General features: G+C 44.3%; 1 protein-coding gene across 1 annotated transcript in view; it reads left to right on the top strand.

Annotated features, from left to right (window-relative positions):
* Positions 1-278: 278 nt before the first annotated feature.
* Positions 279-27,890, top strand: part of EMB (embigin) — a 180,766-nt gene continuing 153,154 nt past the window's right edge. The window contains exon 1 of the mRNA XM_069221598.1: positions 279-669. Within this exon, the coding sequence (XP_069077699.1) occupies positions 585-669 (85 nt within the window). The 5' untranslated portion in view covers positions 279-584. The remainder of the gene's footprint in view (positions 670-27,890) is intronic.

Genomic DNA, 27,890 nt, shown 5'->3' with positions numbered 1-27,890 from the left:
TTGCCTTTGCCAATGCTTGTTTTCATTGCTAAGGGTTCTCAAACCTGCAGGGACCCTGCCCACGTAATGTCCTGGGTGCAGTGTGCTCCAAGCGTTCTAGTCACACATTAACACTTCTAGAATCCTGTTTGCATAGTACGTGGTAAAAAGTACTCAAATCAACTACCATTTTAACACCGCCAGCCAAAAGTGTTTTGTGATTCAGCCAATTCTCTTTGATAATTGTTCCGGAAATCAAAGTCATATTTTAAAAGCTGTCATGTGTCGGGGCTCCCACCAGGAAGACATGCAGAGGGTGACAGGGCGAAGACGATATTTTCTGAGCTCCTAAAGGTCATTTGTTTAACCGAGGGAAACTGCCGATGCTTCCACAGCCGGCCAGTGGAGAGGAGCACGAATTCTTGAATTATTAATGAAAGGGTCCAGAGGGAGGAGGGGTTTGCTGCGGTGCTATAACAGCTGGGGGAGGCGCCTGTTTGCTCAGTTCTCTCGGGAGTCTCCGTGACTCAGACAGGAAGCCAGGGGAGCCGAGTCACTTCAACCTTCACTCCACCGACCTGCCGGCTCAGACACACGCCGCTACCATGCGCCTCCCAGGGTCCGCGCTGCCGGCCATGCTGCTGCTGCTCTCCACAGCCGCCCACCGCTGCCTGGCCGCTGACGACGCAGGTATATACACAATGCTGCCATCTCCTTTTGCCGCCGCGCTCCTTTCTCCATCCCCTCTCATCCCTCATTCATGTGGGGGACGGAACAAAGGGACCCCGCTGCGCTTCTTGGGCCACTCTACTAAGCTAGCAAAGTGTACGAACTAACGTACCACAGAGGTAGGACCATCGGAGGTAGAAGCCACGCTCTGGCACTCCCCGGGGAGAGCCATAATGTCATGCCACCTCACATCCTAACCGTACCACTTCACATCGAAGGGGGCACGAGAGAACCTACGGAACTTCACAGGGGGACAGGCAACGCTCGCACCCCTCGCCGTGCCACAGATGAAAGAGGCATGTGTCTGTGGCAAATCACACTGAGAGAACAAGCACTCAAAAGAAAGCACTTCACAGAGAGGGCATAGGGAGCGAGGTAACAGCCGAAACACGGCCCTTTAGAGAGAAATATCTATGAAATTACGTCAGTTCATAGGAAGAGAGGTAAGAAGAAAACGAGGTACTCTAAAGAGAAACGATGGATTTATGTAACTATTCAAGTCTTAGGAAGACAGTCACAAACTACAGGGAGTGCAGAATTATTAGGCAAGTTGTATTTTTGAGGATTAATTTTATTATTGAACAACAACCATGTTCTCATTGAACCCAAAAAACTCATTAATATCAAAGCTGAATATTTTTGGAAGTAGTTTTTAGTTTGTTTTTAGTTTTAGCTATGTTAGGGGGATATCTGTGTGTGCAGGTGACTATTACTGTGCATAATTATTAGGCAACTTAACAAAAAACAAATATATACCCATTTCAATTATTTATTATTACCAGTGAAACCAATATAACATCTCAACATTCACAAATATACATTTCTGACATTCAAAAACAAAACAAAAACAAATCAGTGACCAATATAGCCACCTTTCTTTGCAAGGACACTCAAAAGCCTGCCATCCATGGATTCTGTCAGTGTTTTGATCTGTTCACCATCAACATTGCGTGCAGCAGCAACCACAGCCTCCCAGACACTGTTCAGAGAGGTGTACTGTTTTCCCTCCTTGTAAATCTCACATTTGATGATGGACCACAGGTTCTCAATGGGGTTCAGATCAGGTGAACAAGGAGGCCATGTCATTAGATTTCCTTCTTTTATACCCTTTCTTGCCAGCCACGCTGTGGAGTACTTGGACGCGTGTGATGGAGCATTGTCCTGCATGAAAATCATGTTTTTCTTGAAGGATGCAGACTTCTTCCTGTACCACTGCTTGAAGAAGGTGTCTACCAGGAACTGGCAGTAGGACTGGGAGTTGAGCTTGACTCCATCCTCAACCCGAAAAGGCCCCACAAGCTCATCTTTGATGATACCAGCCCAAACCAGTACTCCACCTCCACCTTGCTGGCGTCTGAGTCGGACTGGAGCTCTCTGCCCTTTACCAATCCAGCCACAGGCCCATCCATCTGGCCCATCAAGACTCACTCTCATTTCATCAGTCCATAAAACCTTAGAAAATCAGTCTTGAGATATTTCTTGGCCCAGTCTTGACGTTTCAGCTTGTGTGTCTTGTTCAGTGGTGGTCGTCTTTCAGCCTTTCTTACCTTGGCCATGTCTCTGAGTATTGCACACCTTGTGCTTTTGGGCACTCCAGTGATGTTGCAGCTCTGAAATATGGCCAAACTGGTGGCAAGTGGCATCGTGGCAGCTGCACGCTTGACTTTTCTCAGTTCATGGGCAGTTATTTTGCGCCTTGGTTTTTCCACACGCTTCTTGCGACCCTGTTGACTATTTTGAATGAAACGCTTCATTGTTCGATGATCACGCTTCAGAAGCTTTGCAATTTTAAGAGTGCTGCATCCCTCTGCAAGATATCTCACTATTTTTGACTTTTCTGAGCCTGTCAAGTCCTTCTTTTGACCCATTTTGCCAAAGGAAAGGAAGTTGCCTAATAATTATGCACACCTGATATAGGGTGTTGATGTCATTAGACCACACCCCTTCTCATTACAGAGATGCACATCACCTAATATGCTTAATTGGTAGTAGGCTTTCGAGCCTATACAGCTTGGAGTAAGACAACATGCATAAAGAGGATGATGTGGTCAAAATACTCATTTGCCTAATAATTCTGCACTCCCTGTAAAATAAACCAATTCACAGAGCGAAGAATGGCTAAGAGCCCATCGCCTTTTGCTGGTGGGCGTCATTAGTTGCTCCACCGCGGGGGGTGGGGGAACCTGAGATGGGTTGTGACCTGAAGTGGTCATGGGGTATGCGACGGAGGGGAGGGGGTAAAGTATTATCCCCCCTTAAATGTGGGCGAGTGCCCGATGGCCCCCTCTTTGTCACCTGATGTGCCGCAACACAGAGGTTGCGTACTTAGTCTTACCACTCACCCGAACAGGTCTACATCAGAGCCCATTGTAACCAAATAACAGCACTGATTCTTGAGGGCACTAAGTTGCCCAGTTGGCTACCTCCTTTGGGAGAATCCTTGCAGATGTGAGGCTGGTTGGAAGGGGGGCTGACCTGCTGGTAGCCCTACACTTCTGGCCCTACCTTGGGTACCCAGGAGATTATATTATGTTATGTGGGGTGTGACCAAGAGTCACGGGATGCCCTGACAGGGACCAATGCGCTATGTGGTCTCTGGAGCTGTCAGAAATGTTTGATGTGTCACTTTATCTCAAAAGGTCTTTCTGCACTATGCTGCCCCCAAATGGGGATGTAAACCGGATATGTGCAATTCCGTGTTCATGTTTGCTGTGTATTGTGCTTTATTTTCTATTGTGTAATGTTATTGATGGAGGTGGTTGTTATACCATCTTGTTTCATGTGAAGTAAATTTGCTGCGTCCTATCGCAAGGAGTTGAGTCTGTTGCCTTTATGGGGGGAGAGAGGATTGCACAGTTGGTAAAGGTGGTTGCCCACATCCCCATTGCACGAATGAGCGCACTAAGTATCTGTACAACTCTGGCAGGTCACCATGGGAGAGTTAACAGCAACAACATGGCGCTTCCCAGACTAAAGCGGCTTTTATCCAACTACAATAGGTCATAGGACTAGAGGCAGCAGTCAAAATGAACACTTCACGTAGGTGGGCGCATAGATGCCAACTAATAAAGGAAATGTAATTGTCTGTGAAACTGAATGGAACCATAAAGAGTTTAGAGGGATGGAAGTGGGTAAAATGAAGCAATTTTTGGCTTACAAATCAGGAGTCAAATGTATACACCGGGGTGAGGCCAGGTATGTCGTTAGTATTAATGGAGTTAGGTCACTTCTAGAGGGGCAACATGTTCACAATGATTACTTATTTGGGGTTGCGGGGCAAGGCTGTAGGCACGGGCAGTGTGGACAGCTGCCAGGGCCCCACACGCAGCCCACCAACACGGGGCCCGCACCATGCACTGCCAGGCCACGGCGGTACACTGGAGACACATTCTGCAGGTTTGTTCTGCATTCAAGCCTCCTTCCTACCCAGCTGCTCCTTCGGGGGCACCACGGACGCCCATCGTCCCAGTGTAGCTCCCCAGCAGTTTTAACCCTCTCAGATGATGAGCAACGTTCACACTTCCAGCCCTTCATGGGCGTAAAATAGGTGCTGGTAGGCGGCTGAGAAGGATGGGTTGTAGCCCAGGAGGGGCTGCATAAAGCAGCTTTGGGGGCAGAGTGATCTATTGAGATGCTAACAGCCCTGAATGTGTCACTTTATATGCAAATGGCCCGGGGCTCCAAAACCATCCCTGTGGTGTTGGGGGTGGCCTCCAGTGAAATAAGTGGCAGCAACGAAACTCTGCCAACTCGGAAGGGAAGGGGGCATTAATTAACTGAAATATGTTGCCTAGACATTTGGGAAAAAGAAAAGGCGAAACCAGGGAAAGGAGGCAACACGCAAAGAAGGGAAAACTTCATTTCACGGCCGTACTGGGAATCTGTGGGAGGCCAGCGAACGTAGACCCCGATGTAACCACCGTATGTATACCCGTGAGGCAAGCAATCAAACGGGGCGTCTTGCAGTGGGTTTGGACCTTGGGTTGAACCTACAGTGAACACATACACGTTCAAGGGTGAAGAAGGGACACATAGAGCCAGCGCGGAAAGAGCAAACCGTGCCACCTGGCAGCTGCAGAGCCTGGTCCCGCAAGAGAACTTCCCCGAAGGCTCTCGGCATCTCATCTCACCCTGCGCGCTGCTGCTCACTTCGCTGCTGCGGCAGCCGCCCCTCTGCGGGGTACTAGGACCGACCGAACACCCCAGACAAGTGCAAACAACTCCAGTCCATTATCCTTCCCGGGATCTACTTCTCGTCTTGTGACTTGCTCGTTTTCAAGGACCGGGCCATTTTGTCCTTGGAATGCACAGCGACCTTGCAGCGTATCTCGCTGTGCTGTGGGTTCGGAGAATTATGTGGGAAGCGCTTCCTCAGTCTCGCACTGGGTAAACATACACACATGTATGACGTTGTTTCCACCTCGCGTTCTGATGACGGTGTTGGTACCCTTGAGATCTGACTGGACCGGGATCATCCGTGTGTCCGCCTCGGATGAATTAAATACCGACTTTGAAACTGGTCCTTATCGGGTCCTAAAATGATATACAAGGAAATACTATTCAGTTTATCAACCACGATATCTTTACAATGAATGTAAAGACGATTAATGTAATAAATGTCGGGGAGGTAGTTCCTTTGTACGCCAACTCTTACGTAACTTGCCACCCTCAGACTGTTTGCTTTTTTTCAGAATGCTGTAGTTCCGTAGGGTTTCGTGCAAACTATTAATCTAGTGTTGTGCATATTGTGAACTGCGCTGCCCGTGTGGGCACTGGTTGTGAGTGTTTATACAGGCCATAATTGCTCTGGAGTTGAGGCAGTGTGAGTTTATCACAGTTCCTGTCTGTCAGTAGTACAGTTTTTCAGAATTCTTGCCCATCCAGTCCTTGGCCTCTGAACAGGGCAATGGTAGCGTGCGGCCTCAAAACCGTTGAAGTATCCACAGCATAAAAGTAGAACATTGTGGGGATACTGGAGGGAAGGAGATACTAGGAAGTACCTGCAGAAGGAAAAAGTAAAAGAGGGTTTGGATGGGGAAAGAAATGATGTGTAAAATATGCAGTTGGAAGATTTCAGAACCATGTGCATCGAAAAGGCTGTGTCGCAGTGGAAAGTGGTGCGAAGGGGAGCACAGGAGTGATTGATGTACTCTGAAGACCAATAACAGAAGGCTTTCAAAGAGAAACGTAAATATTATTTTGGGTGTGCAGGGTTTCAGTTCGCATTTTTAAGCCATGTCTTCACTTACATAGGCCCTCTTGTAAATAATTCAGTCATTCTTTGACGATTCCACCTGCAACCTTTAGAAACCCCCAACTTTTTCATTCCACTTAAAGCCTTGCGGCACCCAATACCTCTATGTCCCCATCGCATTCTATGCACTTTCCTCCTCTTACACATGCATTCATCTATGACAGTCTTTCATTACCTTATCTATCGGCTCTTTTGTGCCTTTCTCTGTCATCTCGTATATTTGGCTTTCTTTTCCGTTTTTTTCTTTATTTCCTAGTTTTTCCCTTGTCTTCCCTCTCTCCCCCTGCTCTTTTTCCGAACCTCTCTCCGTTTCTCTCTCCCACTCTGACGTGTTTTCCGTTTCTTTCTGCCTTTCCCTGATTCCCTCTTTGTGTTACTGTTTCTCAATCGCATTCCTCTCAATAAGGGTACCTGGTTTACTAGCAGTGCCAAAGCTTTGCATGCTCATGGCTGATGTGTTTTAGGTTTATAGACAGGTTTTGTGGTGTCGGAGGGTGATAGCAAAACAACTCCCTTTTCTGCCATTTTTTTGTATCTACCAGCAGGAGCAAAATCTTCCATTTACCCTTCAGCTTTGCGGTTAGCGATCTTGTGAGAGAATTGCCTTCGATACTATTTCCTCGTAATTGGGGAACTGAACTTGTATCTAAACATTTTGTACAATGCACTTTTGTAAGGGGTCATTCCTCCATTCCTTTCAGGAGGCTTGTTTTCCAGTGCGGTGTGTAAAGCTTGCAAGGGGAACATTTGCTTTCATTTTGTTCTCGTGGTATACTTTTGTATAACTTGTGCTTTCCAAGTTCTGCTCTGGTCACTGAAGGAAGCGCTTATGTATTCTCTCAATACGAGTCTATATTACACCCGATAATTGTTTTTTTTTAGCCACTTTCCCACTTGTTGTGACTGTTGCCATATGTGAGCCCTGAGATTTCACACTACTAGTTTTGTTTTTGTATAATAGTGATCACCAGAGTCTTTGGGCCTCGAATATGAGCGCTCTTTACTTTACGACCCATGTTCTCATGCCAGTTTGCACCGGGATTGCAATTACAAGTGCAATATGTTTGCACCTTTAGAATAGTTCCCTAGAGTTGCGTAGGGAACACCCACTCCTGCAGCTTAAGTGGGGGCTGCCGCTGGAACAAAAAGGCTGGTGAACTGGATCCTACATAAACTGTAATTAGCTGTTTCTTGGCTCTTCTGTCTGCAAGTGTGCAGGAAATGCTAATTACACTTTTAGGTACAACCATGCCACGGGCACAGTGGTAAAAACAAAGGATGAGAAAAATGGAGGAGGAGGTGTTAGAAGAGGGGTCTCTATTTGGCAGTGGTTGACATACTGATCAAGTAGGGAACCTCACTCTAGTCCAGTCGGGGTAAGGGAGTCACACAGCTAAGATAACCCCTGCTCTCACCCCGTTGGTAGCTTGGCTTGAGCGGGCAGGGTCATCTCCGAGGCACTGTGTAAAGTATATGCACCCACACACAGTAACACAGTGAAAACACCACAAATGTACTCTACACCAGTTTAGAAAAATAGCTGATATTTTTCGGAGTAAAACAAGACCAAAATGACAAAAATCTAACATACACAAGCCAAAATACCTCTTTTTAAATGTTTAAGTAAGTCTTAATCCATAGGAATCAATGGCTGTATCTCTTTAGCACAAAGACAATGCGGGCCATAGGGGAGGTGAGGCACTAGAAAAGCAAAGCGATGCATCAGTCAGTCCCTTTGCTGCATAGTGGAGGTGGTGAGTTGATTCTTTCTTCGTTGGTGAGACAAGGGGTTAGTTCCATATTGGCAGGGAGCTGATGCGTTAATTCTTTCCTCGCAGGAAAGGCAATGCGTCAATTTTCGGACATGCAGCCTTGGTTCCTTACTGCGGTACAGGGTTGTTAAATATTTGCCACCCAGGGGCGGTGCATGGAAAATCCAGCTGAGCAGTGTTGAAGGAACTGCGGTGAAACAGGTGCTGGGTCGATTCTACAGCCACAAGGCATGAGCTGCGTTGATTCTCCAGCCAGGGGGCAGACGCTATGTCACCTCTTAAGTCGTGAGACAGCTGCTGCTTCGATTCTTAAGACACAGTGCATTGAGGCATGTATTTTCTCCTTCAGATCACCAGCTTGTACTTCCAAGGGTCTAGGGACTGAAGTTGGTACCACTTGGCAAGCTAGGACTCTCAGCAGAAGAGCCCAGGCACTGGCAGATTGACTCTGTCTCTGAGACGTCTTAACAGGAGGAAGCTTATTCCAAGCCACTGGATAACCTTTGGGAGCAGGACGTATAAAGCAAAGTCCAGTCCTTTCACTCCCAGGACTGAAGCAGCAAGCAGCAGGCCAGCACAACAAATCAACAGGCAGAGTGGCAAACCCTCCAACAGAATCCAGCTCTTCTTCCTGGCAGAATTTACTCAGTCTAGATGGATTCTAACTATGTGGTGTCAGAAGTCCAGTACCTATACCCATTTCTGTCTTTGAAGTAGGCAAACTTCAAAGAGAAGTCTTTGTAGTGCAGAAGACCTTCCCTTTCCTTGTCCTAGCCCCCCATACACACTTCAGGGGGATGGGGGACTGTTTTGTGTGAGGACAGGCACAGCCCTATTCAGGTGCGAGTGTCGGCTCCTCCCACCACTATAGCTAAGGAAGACCCATCAGCCTGGTGATGGGCTATCAGGGTATGCGGGGCACACCTCAGCTTCCTTTGTGTGACTGTCTAGAGTGAATACACAAATAGCCCAACTGTTATCCTGACCCAGATTTGTATTCAGCAGGTATGTAGAGGCACAGAATGGTTAAGCATGAAATGCCCACTTTCTGAAAGTGGTATTTTCAAACTCCCAGTTAAAACAACTTCACCAAAAGATGTATTTTTAAATTGTGAGTTCAGAGACCCCAAATTCATAATCTATATCTGCTCCCAATGGAAAATTACACTAAAAGATATTTCAAGGCAACCCCCATGTAACCCTATGGAAGAGATAGGCCTTGCAATAGTGAAAACATTGTTTAGCAGTATTTCACTATCAGGACATGTAGAGTGCACCAGTACATGTCCTACTTTTTAAATACACTGCACCCTGCCCGTAGGACTGCCTTTGGCCTAATTTAGGGGTGAATTACATGTAGTAAAAGGGAAGGTTTGGGTCTGGTAAGACTGTGCACTTGCCATGTCAACATGGCAGTTTAAAACTGCACACACAGACAATGCAATGGCAGGTCTGAGACATGTTTGCAGGGCTACTCATGTGGGAAGCACAATCAGTGCACCAGGCCCACTAGTAGCATTCTATTTACAGGCTCTGGGCATGCATAGCGCACTTTACTAGGGACTTACTAGTAAATCAGATAAGCCAATCGTGGATAAACCAATCACCAATACAATTTAGAGAGGGAGCACTTGCACTTTAGCACTGGTCAATAGAGGCTAAAGGGCCCTGAGTCCTAAAGCCAGCAAAATCGAAATTCAGCACAGGATCAAAAATGGGAGGTCAGAAGCAAAAAGACTAGGGAAAACACACCAGGAGCAGAGAGATGAGAGAAAAATGATGGATAGAGAAGGCAAAGATAGAGTTAGAGGGGGAAGGAATGGTGACAGCAAGGAAGGGAATGTTAAAGAAACGAAATGAAAAAAACAGAAGGATGAAAAAAAAATGAATGAAAGGAAAAGAGAAAGGATATATAGATTTATGGATGAACATTTGGAGGGAAAGGATCATCAAGTAAAAGTGAAGATGGAGAAGAGTGAATAGGTGGATTAATAACAGGATGGAGGGATACAATACTAAATTCATAGACATGAGTTAAAGGATGGGTGGAAGTAAAAATTATGGAAGGATAGATGAACAGAAAAAAGTATGGATAATTGCGGACAGGTGGGTGGTTGGAAAGCAGAGGTACCTTTCTGTGTTTGAGTAAGGACAGGGATGGGGTTACATTGACAGCAGGACTCCAGGCAAGTGACATTGAAATGCGTATGTCGAGCTGGATCGGTATCTTTTCCCATATAGCCCAACATGTGCACCTGAGGCCTCTCTTACAAGCGTAAGGTTAGTGAGACGGAGGGAATCAAAGCCATAGCCCCTTAGTCACATAAGGAGGCCAGGGTTTGCATGACTCTGCCTAATCCTTGCACTGCTCTCATACTGTTTGCTAGCATAAATCGCAAATAGCAATGGCTAGAGTGGTGTGGTCTGTACACACGAAACAGCACAGGGGTCGGAGGCCCACTGAGCATGGCCAATCACTATTAGCCAATACCTTTATTTTGAAACCATGCAGTGATTGGCCATTTTCTGTTTCTTAATCTCCCTTTACCCTTTCGGCCCAGTACCATTGAAAGCATTGCTCACAAGGGAGCAGAAGAAAGTAGTAGTTTACTGTACTGCTGCTTCTCAGTCCACACATTTGTGTGGTTATGCCTAGGCTTTGCCTGATTGGAATATAGGCACCCCATCAGCTGCCAGAAATGGGGATGTACAGCTAGATTGCTGTATAGATGGAAGGTTGAATGGATAAATGGGTACATGGATGAATAGGGGGTAATCGTTTTCAAGAAACTTTTAAGGAGTGTCGGGTTTCATTGCTTTCCATGCTTGGTGTAATTAGAGGGCAGTTTAAGTGGGCAGGTAGTTTTATTTTCTGGCTACTCCTTTGCCCTGATACATTTCTGCAGGTCAAACCTGCCAAAATGTAATGGGAGGAAAGGCCCGATAAAGAGTTCTGGATGCAGATTTTGGTGTATAATGGACTAAAATCCACTTTATGTTTTGCAGGGCTTACCTTCTAATTTATGATATTTCTCATTCCTGAAAAAAAATTCAGTGCCAGCATTATTGGTGTTTATTGCTATGATAAATATCCTAAACACCTCAGGGGCTTTTGTCACAGAGCTCGAGGGAAGTATTTTGAGACCTTGTTATATATTTTATTTTGCTGGGGACAAAAGGACCGGATCATCTACAAATAGTAGTTAGCCATTCTTTGTATCCTCTAACAGTGATTCTGGGCGCTGTAATCTTTCGAAAGTGACTGCTAGATGGTTCATATAAAGATTCATTAAAGCTGGATTAAGACCGCTTCCATGTCTCAGTGTTTACTTGTGGATGGGTCTGTCTGACTTTATTACATTTTATGCTGCACATTGTTTGCGAGGACATTGGTCTAAGTATATCTTATTACCTTTTCCCCAAAGCAGTTTCAATCAAATGCTTTTAGAAAATATACAAAACATGTAATTGTTCCTCTAAATATTATTCTGATGTATTTATATGTTAGGGCATAAACGTGCTATAGTATGCTTGGTATCCATGTTGGACTTTGCCTTTGAAGCATACCTAGTTTCCTCGATTTAAAATGACACAACATATTTCCCATCTGTTGTTGGTTATGCATATATCTCTGTGCTGTCTGGGACCGACCATTTCTATTTCTAAAGCTTGTTAGAGAAGGCTTTAGAATTGTAGCAGATTTAATTAAATCTCTACAGAGAGCAGAAAATTGCCTCACCCTTTCTCCCTCTGGCTGGTGTAAGCTTGACCAGCCCATAATCAACAGCCACTGGCAGTCATTCAATTCGTATGAATTTTCACTATTGCACAAGCATGTGGTAATTTCGTCAGTGCAGATTTGAGATTAGTCCATCTGGAGAGGATCTGTGACTAAACTTACTCTCTATATATGTGGCCGTACAGTGGATAACTGTGCTTGTGGACAGACCACCTGCTGGAGCTCCGTGTCTTCCTTTGATCAGATGGGATGTTATGCAGACTCTTAATTCTTGGTGCAAGTTTAGATCTCTTCATCAAAGTGCAGTGTGGGAAATTAAGTTTGGTACCTGTGAGTGGAAAACGTCTCTGTTGCTCAAGAGTTTTGCCAATTGCAAGACATCAGTAAATTCTCTCACTTTTAAAATACTGAATCTAAAATCTGCAGTAAATTGATGGTTTGCTCGGAGTGGTAACCCGTAAGGTATCTGTGGGTGTTGAATGGCCCCGATATTTGAATAGTTCATTCGGTGTAAGGTGTGAAAGAGTGAGCTGATATTGTCCATGGCTATTCTCTGGAAAGGACTAACTGTATTCTTGCACTGCCATCATCTAGTGAAGTGGTTCCCAACTTCTGGTCTGGGGACCCTTGGGATTCCGCAAAGCCTCCTCAGGGGCCCGTGACAGCTTAGACAATGTAATAATATTAACAGATTAGGTCCCCAGCTTTCAGTAGTGACTCATTGGGAGGGTTCCTGGATTCCAATAAGGATTCAGTGGGGGTCCCCGGTTCCAGTACTGATAAAGTGGGGGTCCACAGAAATCGAAAGTTTGGGAACGACTGATCTAGTGGTGTAGTTACCATCTTGAAAAGTTAAAATACCAAATAAGATGTTCTGGACAAAAGTCTTCCCTTTTTAATTGAGAAACCATTTTTAAAACAAACAACAAAACAAGAAGATAAAGTGTGATGTCCACGTAAGATTATACTTTGGATACTGATAATATAATATAATACACTGTTCCAAAATGAGCGAAAGGAAGAGGGGAAAGAGTCCTGATAATCAGGAGCACAAGTCCTCACACACCATATTTGGTGTCATGCTTCATCATCGGACAGCTCCTCGTCAGGCCGGCACTGCAATGCCTGACGGGCACCCCCCGAAGGGGGGCTCTTTGCCGGAGATCTTTTTGTTAATGATGAAGCCGTGGGGCCAAGTGTGGGTCCCAAAAAGAGGGAGGACAGAACAAGAAAAAAGGTAAAATTGGCTCAAAACCCTCACTAAATCATTTATTGCTTGCTGTTGGGAATTGGTCAAGATTAAAAAAAATCAACAAGGGAGTGAAACAAGAGATAATGCTCAAACACTCGTACAAAAAAATTTGAGGGCAGAGGGAGACGGTGCTTATCCGCAATCCCTCAATATATGGTCACATGGTCGACATGTTTCGCGTCTCTTATGGTCCAACAGGATCCCCTGACGCTTCTTCAGGACCTAATTTATCATTGGACTTCTCCAATTGAAAACAGAGGAAAAAGGAAAAAATCATCAGCTCCTGCAATCTAACGCTCACAGTCAAGACGTCATCAGTCACTTACTGGAGGTAAACTGGACTGGCTTTCCTTTCCTATCAGTCACCCATCTCCATTAAAGAAAGGGTATCATGGGATCACGCAGGCCTGTTGCCCGGTTCACAATGAATTTTCGTGATTTCCGGCGTTCACTGGAGCACCTACCCCCGCGGCTACGTTCCCGGATACTTTGGATACCTCAGAAATAATCAGGTGTTTGATGATATGCTTGCAATACATGCGGTGCTGTGGAAAAGCTCAAGCAGTTCCTTTTTCTCGGCCTCCTTCTTAAGAGATCTAATGGACAGCAAGCGTAGTTGATCATGGGCAGTAAATTAAATGCAACATAACAAAAGGGGCAGAATAGTGATTTACTTTTTAAAAGTGAATCAGGGTTCACTTTTCTCCGCTGCATAGTGTGCCATTAATAAATTAATTAAACCACCATCTCCCATCCTTCTGCTTTTAGCAAGATGAAAAACCCACCATTCCCTCTACCGGGTTATCTCCTAGTTCAGTGGTTCCCAACCTGTGGTCCGGGGACCCCTGGGGGTCCGCGAAGCCTCCTCAGGGGGTCCGCGACTGCTTGGAAAATTAAATAATATTAACAGATAAGATACCCAGCTTTTAGTAATGAGTCAGTGGGGGTTCCCGAATTTCAGTAATGATAAAGTGGGGGTCCACAGAAGTCAAAAGGTTGGGAACCACTGTCCTAGTTCATTCTATTAACCAGAATGTGCAAGTATGTGTTGTGGTCTGGTATGTATTAACTTTGAGTTGATGTGTGAGTCCATCGATGCATGCTGTTTGTGTTCACAAATACAGCTACTTCTCGCTGTGCTTGGATACAATGCATTTACAACCATGTGCATTAGAACAAAGCCAGTCCTATTAGTCTTGTTAGTGTGTATTGCATATGTGGTTATGAGTCCTTCCGACCATGCTCCAGTGAATTGCCCTGAGCAGAGTATCATGTTGAAGGGTTTTTATAATTGTTAGTAGTCTGAAAGTTTCGTCTGTGAATGTTTCATTTATTGTCTCGGCGGGTATGGATACTTAGTTTAGTTTTATGCTTTTAGTAGCTCCCACAGCTCTGTCGGATTCATTGGGGTGTAAAAGGAGATTTATACGTTTCAAGTTTTTTTTTTTTTTTTTTTTAAACTTTGTGAAACTTGTCAACTGGTTTTATCTGGACTTCTTTGATTTGCTAGTATTTTTTATTTTGCTTATTTTGCTTTGTTTAGGTCTGGACAGCAGTGTTTCAAACTTTGTATTTGCGGTGCCTCGTTTTCCTTCCTGTTGTTTACATTGTATTTATTTTTCCCTTTCCATTGCTCTTGCCCTTTCTGCCTGTGTTTTTTTGTCTTCCCCCCCCCCCACACACTCACATACACACTCCCTCCGATGTTACTTTATTTGTTACACAATTAAAGGATATGTGATCTACACTCAATGTCAAGATGTTGTTCCACTGGTGAGACCTGTGACTCAGCAGAATTACCAAGACTTAACATATTAACGATTATCCTATCCGATTCGGCAGTATTACCTCTTGCTTCCATTGTTGAAACCGGTTTCTACAGCATTTACGTCTTTCCAGTTTTTTCCAAAAGCTGATGCAACAAAAAAGCTTTGATCAGAATATGATCACACAAAGCGTGGTCTTTTTCAAATTAAGTTTTTAACTCCTTAGCTGCTGGGCCTATCCCGACATCCCCCCCGACCCCCCCCCCCCCCCGTGTTCCCTTTTTTGGCTATTTGGGCTTAGGCCCCTATAACTTTTTGTCCTCATAAGCTATCTGCACCAAATTTGCGTCCTGTTTTCCCAATATTCTGGGGATTGTAAAGGTACCCAGATGTTTTGGGTTACTCTTGAGGTGACCAAGACATTAGCTAAAATATGTTTAAAAGAAAATAGTGGGAAAAAAGCACTGCAGAAGAAAGCATCTGATTTCCCCCCCCCCCCCCCCCCTGCAAATGACATCAACAAAAGGTTTCTGGTGCTAAAATCACCATCTTCCCAGCTTTCAGGAACAGGCAGACTAGAATCGGAAAAACACATTTTTCAAAACACTGGGCATTTTACTGGGACATACCCCATTTCTACTTTTTTGGTGCTTTCAGCTTCACTTCCGGTTAGTGACAGAAATGGGTATGAAACCAATGGTGACTTCTGGATATCTAAACATTTGTAAAACGTAGACAACATTCTGAAATCAGCAAGGGATCATGTGTGTAGATCCTTCAAGATTTTCCTACAGAAAGTAACAGTTGAAATAAAAGAAAATATTGAACACGAGTTAAAGAAAACTGCCATTTCTGTCTACATTTTCTTCCATAACTTTTTCCACCTATGTTAGATTTCTTTAAAGCAATCTACTGTTATGCCTGCTGGACCCTTCTGGTTGTAAGAGTACAAAGGTTTTTTTAGGTTGATCGAGAACCCAAGGTGCCCAGAGCTAATAATGAGTTACACCTTGCAATGGGTTTTCATTGTATGCTGGGTATACAGCAATTAATTTGGTACATATAAAGACAATTGGCAATAACACTTGTTCTTCTATTATGTGTTCCCCCAAGCCTCCCAATAAAAATGGTACTTCACTTTCGTGGGTAGGCCTAGTACATGTGACAGGAAATACCCCAAAACACAGCATGGACACATCACATTTTTCCAATGAAAACAGATGTGTTTTGTTGGAAAGTGTCAGCTCAGCTGGCACCTAAGGAAACCTGTACATTTTTAAAAACTAGTTCTCTCTTTCTCTCTATTATTTATATATATATATATATATATATATATATATATATTTCTTTTTTACCTTTGTGGTTTCCCTGGGGTCTAATTGCAGCCCCCGGGAAAACCACAACAATTAAACCCTCTTCCCCCCCCCCCCCCCCCCCCCCGCTTAAGCCAATCCCTAGGGCCAAGTGCTGTTTCCTGGTTGTGGATCGTGGCTGTGGCGCAATCTATGGCCAAGAAAGGGTGCCAGGAAGGCATCCATGGAAAGGGGAGACTTTCCCCTTTCCATCGGTGCCTCCCTTGTATCTAGGGAGGCCGTTTTGGCCTTTTTTTTTCCCCCACCAGAGTAGGGAGAGGACACTCGTCTGCTCCTTGATCCTCCGGTGGGGTAAAAGTGTGACATCAGATTGTCTAGCTAATGTCACAGCTGGGTGGGAGGAGGTACAGGGGTAGATACGGAAGCCCATCTCCATATCCTGAGGGGGTAAAAAAAAAAAAAAAACTCTCCCTGCCGTCGACCACTGATCGTGGCCCGCATCAGGGAGGGTGTGCTGATAGTGTTAAACTACATGTCTATATTTCTAACACACATTTTTCAGTTAGGTCTTTATACACAGTTTACATTTACAAATTACAATTTAATACTTGAGTTTTGGTTTATAAAGTTTGCTCTCTAACACTTCTCTTTGCCATCATGATCTGTGGACTGCATGTCATAGTTCTTTCTCGAGACAACGCATAAAGGAATCCCTTATGGCATAAAGGTGACAATCAAAAACCCTCACATTGAGTGGTGTGGGTTCTATTCCAGGTGTGTTTGTAGATGTTCCTCTCACTTAAATTATTTTTAACTCTAAATGTTTAAGATTCATACCGAAAGCAAATCTCACTCAGTTTACACTTTTTCTTTTTACTTTCTCCTAAAATATCTCATTCTACAGGTCATTCCTCAAGGCCTAAAAAACACTCTCCCTCTCTCTATCTTAAGCTGACTCTGTCAGTCTAGTTCTACCAATTTCTCTCTCTCTCTGTCACTTTGTCGCTCTCTCTTCCATCCCATAATAGGATGGAAGAGAGAGCGAGACTGGTACTGCAGTGGTCTCTCCATTCAAATACTTCAAAGACTCCGACTAGCAAGATCCTTGGTTGGAATGTCAAAGTTACGTTTTGATGCAGGGCAGAGTCACCCCTGCCTTACTGCAAAGATCTTGCACTGTCACTCACAAGGTGGAAGGAATAAATCCTAGTATGTCATGGCAGTCTGTTTATTTCCTTTTCTTTTGACTGTCAAACCTTTGTAGTGATGGAATATTTGAGTCTCTTTGCCGTCATGATCTGCGAATAGCATGTCATAGGTCTTTCTCGGGGCTGCACAATACAGTATTAAGCGTGGTGTAGTGGTCAAGGTCAGAGGCCCTCACACTGAAAGGTGAGTGTTCTGTTCCAGGTGTGTCTGTAGACGTGCTCCTCCTTTAATTGTTTTTCAACTCCAAATGTTTAGGGTTCATACTGAAAGTAAATCTCACTAATTTTATTTTACAAATACACTTTTCTTTTCACTTTGTTCTAAAATGTCTCATTCTATGTATATCATTCATTAAAGGCTAAAACCCTCACTCCCTCTCTGTTCCTCTTTTTCTCAAGCTCTCTCTGTCAATGTATTTCTCTCAATTGCTGTCGCTCTCTCTCTCAACCTGTCACTTTCTGTCGCTCTCTCTTCCATCTCATAATAGGATGGAAGAGAGAGAGCGGGATCGGTACTGCAGTGGTCTCTCCATTCAAATACTTCAAAGACTCCGACTAGCAAGATTCTTGGTTGGAATTTCCATAATGGGATGGAAGAGAGAGATTGTTACTGCAATGGTCTCTCCGTTTAAATAATTCAAAGACTGAGAGTAGAAAGATGTTTGGCTGGAATGTTATAGTTATATTTTGATGCAGTGCAGAGCAGAGTGACTTTTGCCTTACTGGTAACGCTCTTGGATTGACACTCACAAAGTGGGAGGTTTAAATCCTAGTATGTCATGTCAGATTGTGTCTTTATTTCCTTTTCTTTTGACTGTTAAACTTTCATAGTGATGGAACATTTGCTTCTGTTTGCCATACTGATCTGTGGATTGCATGTCTTAGGTCTTTCTCAAGACAAAACAGTACAGAATCCCCCATGATGTAATGGCCATGGTCGCAGACCCTCACACTGTGTGGGTTCTATTCCCGGTGTCACTAGACATTACTATCATTTAGTTTCTTTTTAACTCCAAATGTTTAAGGTTCATACTGAAAGCAAAACTCCCTTGGTTTAATTCACAAATACACTTTTCTTTTCACTTTCTCCTTAAATATCTCATTCTACTTATACCATTCATCAAAGCCTGGGGGGGCTTCCCACTTACACTGGAGCTGCCCCCCCCAAAAGCAATCTCTGGGGCACAGAAGGAGAGACTCTCCCCTTTCCGTCGATGCCTCCCTGATATCTGGGGAGGCTCTTTTGGCCTTTTTTCCCCAAGAGAGTAGGGAGAGAACACTCACCTCATCCGCTCTGCTGCTCCAGTGGAGAAACTGATGTCAGCGCACCTCACAGATCACTGATGTCACAGAAGGGTCGGAGGGGGGAGACACAGAAGCTCTTCTGCGTCTCCGCGGGCTCACCTTGCACATATGGGTTCACGCACTGCACTGCTGTGCTACTATTTTTATGCTATTTCAATTTTTAAAACAACGTTAACTCAGAATTTGTGGCCTGCTGAGCCTGGAGACTGAGGAATGACTGTCTCTTGCTGTTTCTGAGCTCTGCTGACTGCAGTTCATGCATCCACATGGACATATTTTGATTTACTTTACATATATTTGCGTTAGATGCGTAATCACTTAAAAACAGGCACACAGCTGATCATAGTGTACAATCGGAAATGGATGTGCCCTGGACGAGGGCACACATTCATGATATGCCTCATATCCTATCATAGTCTATGATCATACCTGGCTGTGCCCTGCGCGAGGGCACACATTCACAGTACATTCTCCCCCCTGCCCCCCAATATCTGATCTTAGTCTACAATCATATACAGCTGTGTCCTGCTCGAGGGCATATATTCAAGATAGGTCCCATAACTGATCAGTCTACATTCCTACACAGATGCAGTTGCAGCTGGTGTTTAGGCAGAGTGGTGGGGCAGCACAAAACTAAAACAGAACAAAAACCTTACCTGCCATCTGCCACCCACCCACAACATGGCTCTTCAGGCTCCACTGTGGCTAATCTTGACACTGCTCTCATGCTGCTAGCAGCATGAGAGCAGCATCTGGATTGGCCTGAGCACCCTTGATTTGTGCTCCCAAGCAGATTGGGAGCCTGTACCTGCTGTCTTCATCACGGCAACGCAGCTTGGGTTGGAGGCCGCTCAGTGCGCATGTCGGTAGATAGAGGGCCAAACCCAAATGCGCACTGACGACAGTGTACAACACTTCGCCCCCTCCCCCCCCCACGCCTTTCACCCCACCACAGCCCCACCCCCTAGAAATATGGTTTATTATAATTTTATCTTTCATGTTTTGCTGCTGCTGGCTGGGGAGGCGATGCTCCGCTGCCATAGTGGAGGAGCTGCTGCTGCACAGCTGTGACCTGTGTTGGGGCAAACATGATCCGCCCCATGTCTGATCGTAGTCTGCAGTCAGACACAGCTGTGCACTAAGGGTGCACATTTGATACACCCCATATCTGATCATAGCCTACGATCGGTCACAGCTGCACCCTGTGTAATGGCACACATTCATGATATGCCCCATTTCTGATCATAGTTGTTAAACCGTACAGCCTTAGGGTGGTCATCCCCCAACTTTATGCCTGACCCCCTCCACTTTTCTGACACTGTTTTTGCTGGTTTTAGGACCCTGCACACTTTACTAGTGCTAAAGTGCATATGCTCTCCCTTTCACATGGTAACATTGGATCATCCCCAATTGGCATATTTGATTTACTTAAGTCCCTAGTATAGTGCAATACATGTGCCCAGGGCCTGTAAATTAAATGCTACTAGTGGGCCTGCAGTACTGATTGTGCCACCCACAGAAGTAGCCCCTTACCCATGTCTCAGGCCTGCTGTTGCAAGTCCTGTGTGTGCAGTTTCACTGCGACTTCGACTTGGCATATAAAACTACTTTTCAAGCCTTAAACTCCCCTTTTCCTACATATATCACCCCTAAAGTAGGCCCTAGGTAACCCACAGGGCAGGGTGCCATGCATGTAAAAGGCAGGACATATGGGTATGTGTTTTATATGTCCTGGTAGTGAAAAACTCCTAAATTTGTTCTTCACTACTGTGAGTATTTTAAGGCCTGTTCCTTTCATGGACTAGCATTAGGCCTGCATTTATATACTTTTTGAGTGGTAGATTCTGATCTGAATATGGTAACCAGATCATATTTAGTATAGCTAGAATGATAATGGAAAATCCTGCTTATTGGTGATGTTGGCTTTTATATTACTATTTTAGATATGCCACTTTTAGAAAGTGAGCATTTCTCTGCACTTCAAAAATCATCAGTGCCTTACAGCCTGTCTCCAATTAACGCCCAGTCTGTGCTGGTTGACAGCTCTCTTGTGCATTTCACCCAGACAACCACAAACATAGGACATTCACGGACACCTGCATTCATCTGCATATTAAATGGGTTGGAAGAGTAAAGGGACTGACACTTATCTTTCAAAGGCCAGTGGCCTGCCTTCACTCAGTTGACTGCTAAACCACCTACTGGGGCCCTGGCAGACAGGACTGAACTGAAAGGGGAACTTGTGCACTTCAGAACCACTCTTTGAAGTCTCCCCCACTTCAAATGTATTTTTGGGTATATAAACTGGTTCTCTGATCCCACCAAACCAGACACTTCTGGACCTGTCAGAGGGGCTGCCTGACTGCCCAAAGGGCACATCTGGACTGCTTTGCTGAGAAGGGCTGTTGCCCTGCTGCCCTCTAACTTTACTGTGAAAGACTCTGCCGTCCCCAAAAGTGCACTCCAAGGGCTTGGATTGCCTCCTGTTTTTTTAAGTCAAAGAGCCAAAAATACTTCATCTCTTCAGGAAACCCCTTGTGTGCCAAAAATCAATGCACCGCCTGCCAAAATTGACGTGAAGCCTGCATTGCAACTGATAAATCACTGCACAGCCGACCAGAACGATGCAGGCCCGACTTCCCTACTGGAAATTCGATGCAGCCCCTGCCTTGCGATGGAAAATTTGACACATCTGTATGATTTAATGCACAAATACTTTGCACATTGCCTTCTAAGTTAAGCCTGACTGGTCAGTGCCAAGCTACTAGAGGGTGGGCACAGGATCATTTTGATTGTGACTAGGATTGTGGTCCCTACTTGTACAAGGGTGTTTACCTCTGCCAACTAGGGACCCAGTTTCTAACAATAGTCTGTGATCAGATACAGCTGAGCTTTGCGTGAGGGCACATATTCATGATACATCCCATATCTGAACATAGGGCATCCTTTGCAATGGCAATGATAGCACCCAGTTTGAAGTAGAGTAATGCCAAGGGGTAAAGAATCAGGATTTATTTACAGGGCTGGAGTGATTCATACCTATTCCACTTGGGTGTGTTAGGGAAAATGTGCCAAAATCCATCCAGCCACTTGCATCCCTAATGCACCAGTGTGGCTGCTACTCCGAAACCCAAAGATAATTTTCTGTATTTATTTATTCGTTTCTTTTTAGTATGGACCAGGGGGCAGATTTATAGCAGTACTTCACAACGATTTTGCTTTTCAGAACTGGATGTGGCATGGAAGAAAATCCAAGAAAAGTGTAAATGCACAATATTTATATTGTGTCAATATACTGCTCTCAGCTGTGTTACACAGATAGATCTCTACTGCTGAGATGAGGGTGCATCCTTGGAGTTTGTGCAAATGTTGGGCAGGGTGAGACCTCAGGGTATAACTATTCTGGCATTACTGAGAGATTTAGCAAATCGTTTTTCAGGTGCCCCTATAAGACGGCCCACAAAAATGTTATACAATAGTTTTAAAGCAAAATAAAACGTTTATTACCACAGCCAAGAACCACAAACACTGGTCTAATGGGATACATCAGTAGAAATGTTTTGTTTTTGGATGACAAAGATTCAACATAAAGAACATGCATGCTTGCAGTGTTTCTGTTATTTATCATTACTTTCCTGCCTTTATTTTCCAAGAACCCAATTTCACATCTGCTCTCTGCAAAATGTGTGGCAAAATGCAGTAAAGTTATTTTAACTCAGTCCACTAACTTCCAGGTGGCCCCAATTTCGAGTTTAGGTACTTGGGGCCACATGTACGTACCTTTTGTTCTTGTCGCAAACGGTCAGATTCTGCGAATCGGGACGTTTGCGATGAGGAAAAAAAGCATTTTGGTATGTACAGATCCATTTTTGCGATTCGGTAATCTATTTACCTAATCACAAAAAGGATGTGCGAGTGACCATTAGGAAGGTACATTCCATTCCTAATTGCGAGTCGAAGTCAGATGTATGATTTTTTTAGCGGTCATGAAACAGTCGTAGTTAGCACCAGTGGTGCTAACCCATTCGCAAAAGGGAAGGGGTTCTCCTTTGTGAATGCATGTGAAAACATTTTTTTAGAGCAGGCAGTAGTCCCACGGAAAAAAATGAAAAAACATTTCATTTTTGTTTTTCTAAACACATTCCGTTTTCCTTTAAGGAAAACCAGCTGCTTTTATTTAAAAAAAAAAAAAAAAAAACCTGCTATATTTAACAGCAGTCAGACATGGTGGTCTGCTGACCCCAGCAGGCCACCATTCCTGTGAGTGCTGCCATTGCCAATGGGGTCGCAAATTGCGACCCCATTGCGAATCAGTGTAATTGACACTGTACATCAGGTTTTGCGACTAACAAATTGTAAGTCGCTAAGTCTCGCAATTTGCGAGTCGCAAAATCTGATCTTCATACATGTGGCCCTTGGTGAGGTGCATCTCAAGGGAAGATTAATGCTCATTCTTTCTTTTTAAGTGTTATGATAGAATCGCAATAGAAACACACAGACACAAAATCATTGCTGTGATCAGCATCCTCACAGACACCATCACGAATGTAATGTTTATATGCACTCATGCGATATTACTATCTTTTGTACACACACACACACACACCTACACAAACATACATGCGCCCACACACAATAACACCACTGTGACAATTAATTGCCGCACACACACATTATCACAATTGTGTGATGTAGCTAGGAAATAATTCCTCTCACACACAGTTATGAGTAGGCATCTCACTGGGACACATGAAATGTGTTTTCCTACGTGCAGAATGTTATTACTGAAGGATGTGGTTGCAAGAGGAGATTCATCAAAAGAATTGCGACAACGCCATCAAGTAATTGGGCTGTGTAACCTTCTAGGGCTCCCGTAGCGTCGCTTGGCTCTTTTTTGATATCTTCAGGAAAGCATTGTGAAAACACCCTTCATCTTCAGTATTTACTGTTAACAACGGTGTTATTACACATGGTGTGCGTGTTATATAAGGCGCTTCAAGGTTTGTGATCATTGGCTGACTCTGAAGGGGCTATTGTCTTGGACCTCTCGTTGAACTGCTGTGTTTTTGAGTCTGTCTTCACTGTTGATCTTATCATCCTTACTCCAGACAAAGGCTTGTTTTTTCAACAATTATGCCTACTGTTGCGTGTATTATTGTAGCACACAATAGCATGTTTTTGCTCTCTGCGTGCTATTCACGTCTCCTCACGTTACCGGTGGCGTGGGCAAGTGAACAAACAACCCAGCCTGTACTGTACTTAAAGATTTAAAATAAATAGTTAAACATTTTTTGAATGTAGTTACGAAAAGTGGACTTTGAATTTCTAAATCCATTTAAAAAGCGAGTGACGCATGATTCAGACAACACAACGGCACTGGCGCATTGTTGTGTTAACTGACGTTTTCCAGATCATCGGAAAATTTGGAGGCAAACTGCGATTTCTGCTGCGGAAAATCAAGCGTACGACATGCCTTTGGAAGGGGAAATGCGCCTATGGACATAGGACTCGAGTCACAAAGAACAGAAAGAAGTGAAAATAAACTAAGAGGCTTACAACATCGCACGGGGATAGGTTTATTCAATTCAGAAATTCACACATTTCAAGTCCCACATCAGTAGACCTGCACCAGTGGCAGAACTCCGGAAACGTTCTGAATTCCCATTTGACTTGCAAGAATATACCAATAAATGAATTTGCTAATTTTATTCATCTGTTTATCTGCAAGGTGATGTTTTTTTTTTTCTGTGGAGAAATCCTTTCATACACATCCAAGTCTATTTTTCTGGGTCGTTCACTAGCTAAATTCTCCCTTGTGGCTGAAGTTATATTACAACTGCTCTTGGGTAATTTCTTTTTGACTGATGCAAAGCTCTGAATTATAATTGGATACGTCATAACCCCCAAACACTTAAAAGATGATGGGAGGAATGCTTGCAGATTGTCAAATCTCTGGCAATTGGTCAGGTAGCATTCCAACCCATCGCTCTTTTGCCCACAATTCCACCTCAGATCAGATCCAGCCATATGCAAATCTGCCTTGGTCCTGCCTCATTAGGAATAATTCATCCCAAACTGTCAAACCAGGTCCTTTCTGACCTAAAACACAAGCAACCCAAGACTGGTTTTGGCCTGATTGGGTCTCTTCAGTCAGGTGTAGGTGTGTGATAGGCTTATGGCATCAATCAGCCTTTCAGCTGCGTGGTCGGTAATTGTGACTGATGTAACTGCAGCTCCACTGGTCTTTCCGAGTCACTGGTCTGAATTGTAACTGGATCCTTCACCTTTTTTCAGGTAGATTATAGGAAAAGGTATCACCTGTGATGGTCTATAACATCAGTCTTTCAGAGGCACAGTTCAGACCTTCAACTGAAGGCTTCACAACACTATCATCTGTTTACTCTTGTGCATCCCTTGCAGTCTATTCATGCCACACGACCACCATCATGCTAGTCTTCCTGTGGCATATGCTGCTTTGTGACTGACTGCAATAGGCACATCAGTCAAATAGAGAGACAGTCCCGAATTGTGCCCTATCTTTACCAGCATTTTGGAAGCATTCTTATAACTTGTCACTGACTCTACTGCAGCTACATGATTCTTTCAGAAGATTTACCATTGATGTGACTGGCATGCCACAGTTCTAACAATATTTCAGAGGCACAGAACTAACTTCTTGCTGGCATTTCAATTTAGGACCGGCATGGTCCCAATTACCACCTCTAAAGGCCAGTAAAACATCACAAGTTAAGTCGCAATCACTTAATTTCTTAACTTCTGCTTCCAGCTCCCATGAGAAGAAAAGTCAGAGTGTGTGCTCTCTGAACGCAGTACCATGCCCAATGCTAACCAGTGCTAAAGTGCATATGGACTCTCCTCTAAACATGGTAGAATTGGCTTATTCCCAAATGGCATTTTTAATTTATTTATAAATCCCTAGTTAAGCAGTTGTGTCCAGGGCCTATAAATTAAATGCTTCTAGTGGGTCTGCAGCAGCGATTGTGCCACCCATTTAAGTAGCCCTCCAACCATGTTGCAGGCCTGCCTTTGCAGAGCTGTGTGTGCAGTTTTAAACTCCCATTTTGACCTGGCAAATTAAAGCTTTTCCAAGCCCAATCCTTCCTTTTTAATACATTTCAGTCACCCCCAGGGTAGGTCCTGAACAGCCTAGAGGGCTGGGTGCTAGATATATATTCAAAAAGTAGGATAAGTACTTTTAAGTCATACCTGTCCTGGTAGTTGGTGGTGAAAAATTATAAAATGTATTTTTCACTACTGCAAGGTCTGTCTCTCCCGCATGACAACATTGGAGTTAGTTTTTTACATTTTATAAGTGTTATTTCCAAATGGGAAGAGAACTCCTTCAAGTTTGGTGTCTCTCGAATCATAATTTAAAATCCTAACTCTGATGTTAAATTGCAATTCTGACCATGCCACTTGTAGAAAGTTGGCATTTTCTAGCCTTAGTCACTTAGTGCCTGCAGCCTGACTCTGGTGACAAGACTGGATGTAGTTGGCAGTTGGGCTTTTTGTATTTGTGCTAGACAGCCACACACAATGGGAGCTTAGGCGTGATTTGATGGACCATCCAAGGCAGGTTTGGGAGGGAGGAGCTGGACACAGCCTCACTTACATCTAAATAGGTTGTGTCTGGTCCACACACAAGGCCTACCAACCCCGCATTGTCACTCCAGTCAGCTTGGAGCCAGGGCAGTCAAGGCAGGGATTTCCTTGCACTTCACAGCCACTGTCTAGAAGCTTCTCCCGCCTCTGAGAGCAAGGGCTCCAGGGTATAAAAGATGGACCTCCGACAACACCACTCAGTACTTTTCAGGACCTTTGGATACTCTTCCAGGAAGGCTACTACAAGGACTGCCGCTCTGCTGGACTGCTGCTCTTCATGGAACTGCTGACCTACTGTACTGGCCTGCTGCCCTCTTATTTGGAGAAGAAGAACTAGACCTGCACCTTTATCGTGAACGCAGGACCCAAAAGTGACTCAAAGGCTAGCCTGCTGGCCTCCTGATATGAGCCTCAGGGACCTAACATGCTCCCCACAGCTCCTGGACCAATTTTCAATGAGTTCACAACCCTGAGGAGGTGCCTATCAGGTACTGGGCCCTTGGTGTGGCTCTTGAACTTTTAAAGTCAAGGTTTTGGGCTCTTTGTGACCTCGAATGGGCAGATCACCTCAGAACTGTGCCACAACTCAGGCGCCTGGCCTGTTCCTCACACCATACAGATCATCACCAGCAAAGCTCTCCTTGCTCCTGGTGAACTTCTTTCACACAAACTAGACTCTTGGCAAAGCTAAACTTCAGCAGCACTAATCTGGAACTGTACTTGATCCGTGCTCCATTATGGTCTACTATGGTCTTATAGCTATTATTCACAAAATCTCCATTAAACGCTCAACATTCCCACTGGAAATTCCAGGATGTGAAAGTATGTTCTTCTCTCTGCACTTGTCGTCTACTTATACTTTCTCAGGAATCCTTCTCTATCAACCCCCCCCGGCCCGTGTGGAGTCTTTTTAGAAGTTATCCCGGAGGCAGTGGCCAGTTCTATTGGGAAGGCCTCTAACTTCACCGTCCTCGGCGATTTTAATATCCACCTAGACAATCCTAACTGTCCATCGGCTAAATCATTATTAGCCTCTTTTACCTCAATCGGTATGGAACAGCATGTTACTGGTCCAACTCACACGAAAGGCCATACTTTAGACCTTCTTTTTTTTTTTTTAGTAATCTCCCTAATCTTACCTTCTCCTCCTCTCTACCCTGGACCGATCACTATTTAGTGTCACTTACGTTTCCCTATGATGCTCCTAGAGAGACATAGCCCAGGTGCACCACAATGGGTCGTGCTTGGTCGAAGTTGGTACCTAGCCCTTGGCATATGGCATTCTGTGCTTCTCCCTTAGCCAGTGACCATGCCTCCATTAATATGGTGGACCTGTTTAACAAATTGATTTCTACCTCTTTAAACTCCGTTTTGCCTTGCAAACTGAGGGTGAAAAAACCTGCTCATAAGTCTAGTCCCTGGTTTTCATCTTCTCTATTGGACCTTGGAAAGAACTGTAAAAATTTGGAGAGAATTTGGAGAAAAGATTATAATCCTTCTGCTAAAGAAGCCTATAGATCAGCTATTAGATCTTACCATCATAATATCAAGACAACACAAGCTCTATATTACAGCAGTAGAATGGAGAACTTGTCCACTTCTCAGAAAGAAATCTTTCAGATCTTTAAGGAGCTCACTATACCCCCTATGCCGCCCTCCCCAGTGGAAGGTTCTATTTTACATAGTAATGTATTAGCGGCTCACTTTCAAGACAAGATATACTCTGGTTTTCCTCCATCTCCCTCTCAGAATAATCTCATGGGGCAGGAGATGAATTCTCCTACGGGTATGACCCAGTTAACCAATTTTTCCCCCCTCACAGGTACTCTGATTAGTAATTTTCTTGCTAATATCAAATCGGGTTCTCCCTTGGACCCAGTCCCTCCTTCTCTTCTTTTGAAGGCAGCAGATATTATTGTTGGTCCTTTGACAGAAATACTTAATAATTCC

The sequence above is a fragment of the Pleurodeles waltl genome, chromosome 1_1, assembly GCF_031143425.1.
Source record: "Pleurodeles waltl isolate 20211129_DDA chromosome 1_1, aPleWal1.hap1.20221129, whole genome shotgun sequence".
NCBI lineage: Eukaryota > Metazoa > Chordata > Amphibia > Caudata > Salamandridae > Pleurodeles > Pleurodeles waltl.
This window is presented reverse-complemented; position numbering and strand designations above follow the sequence as displayed.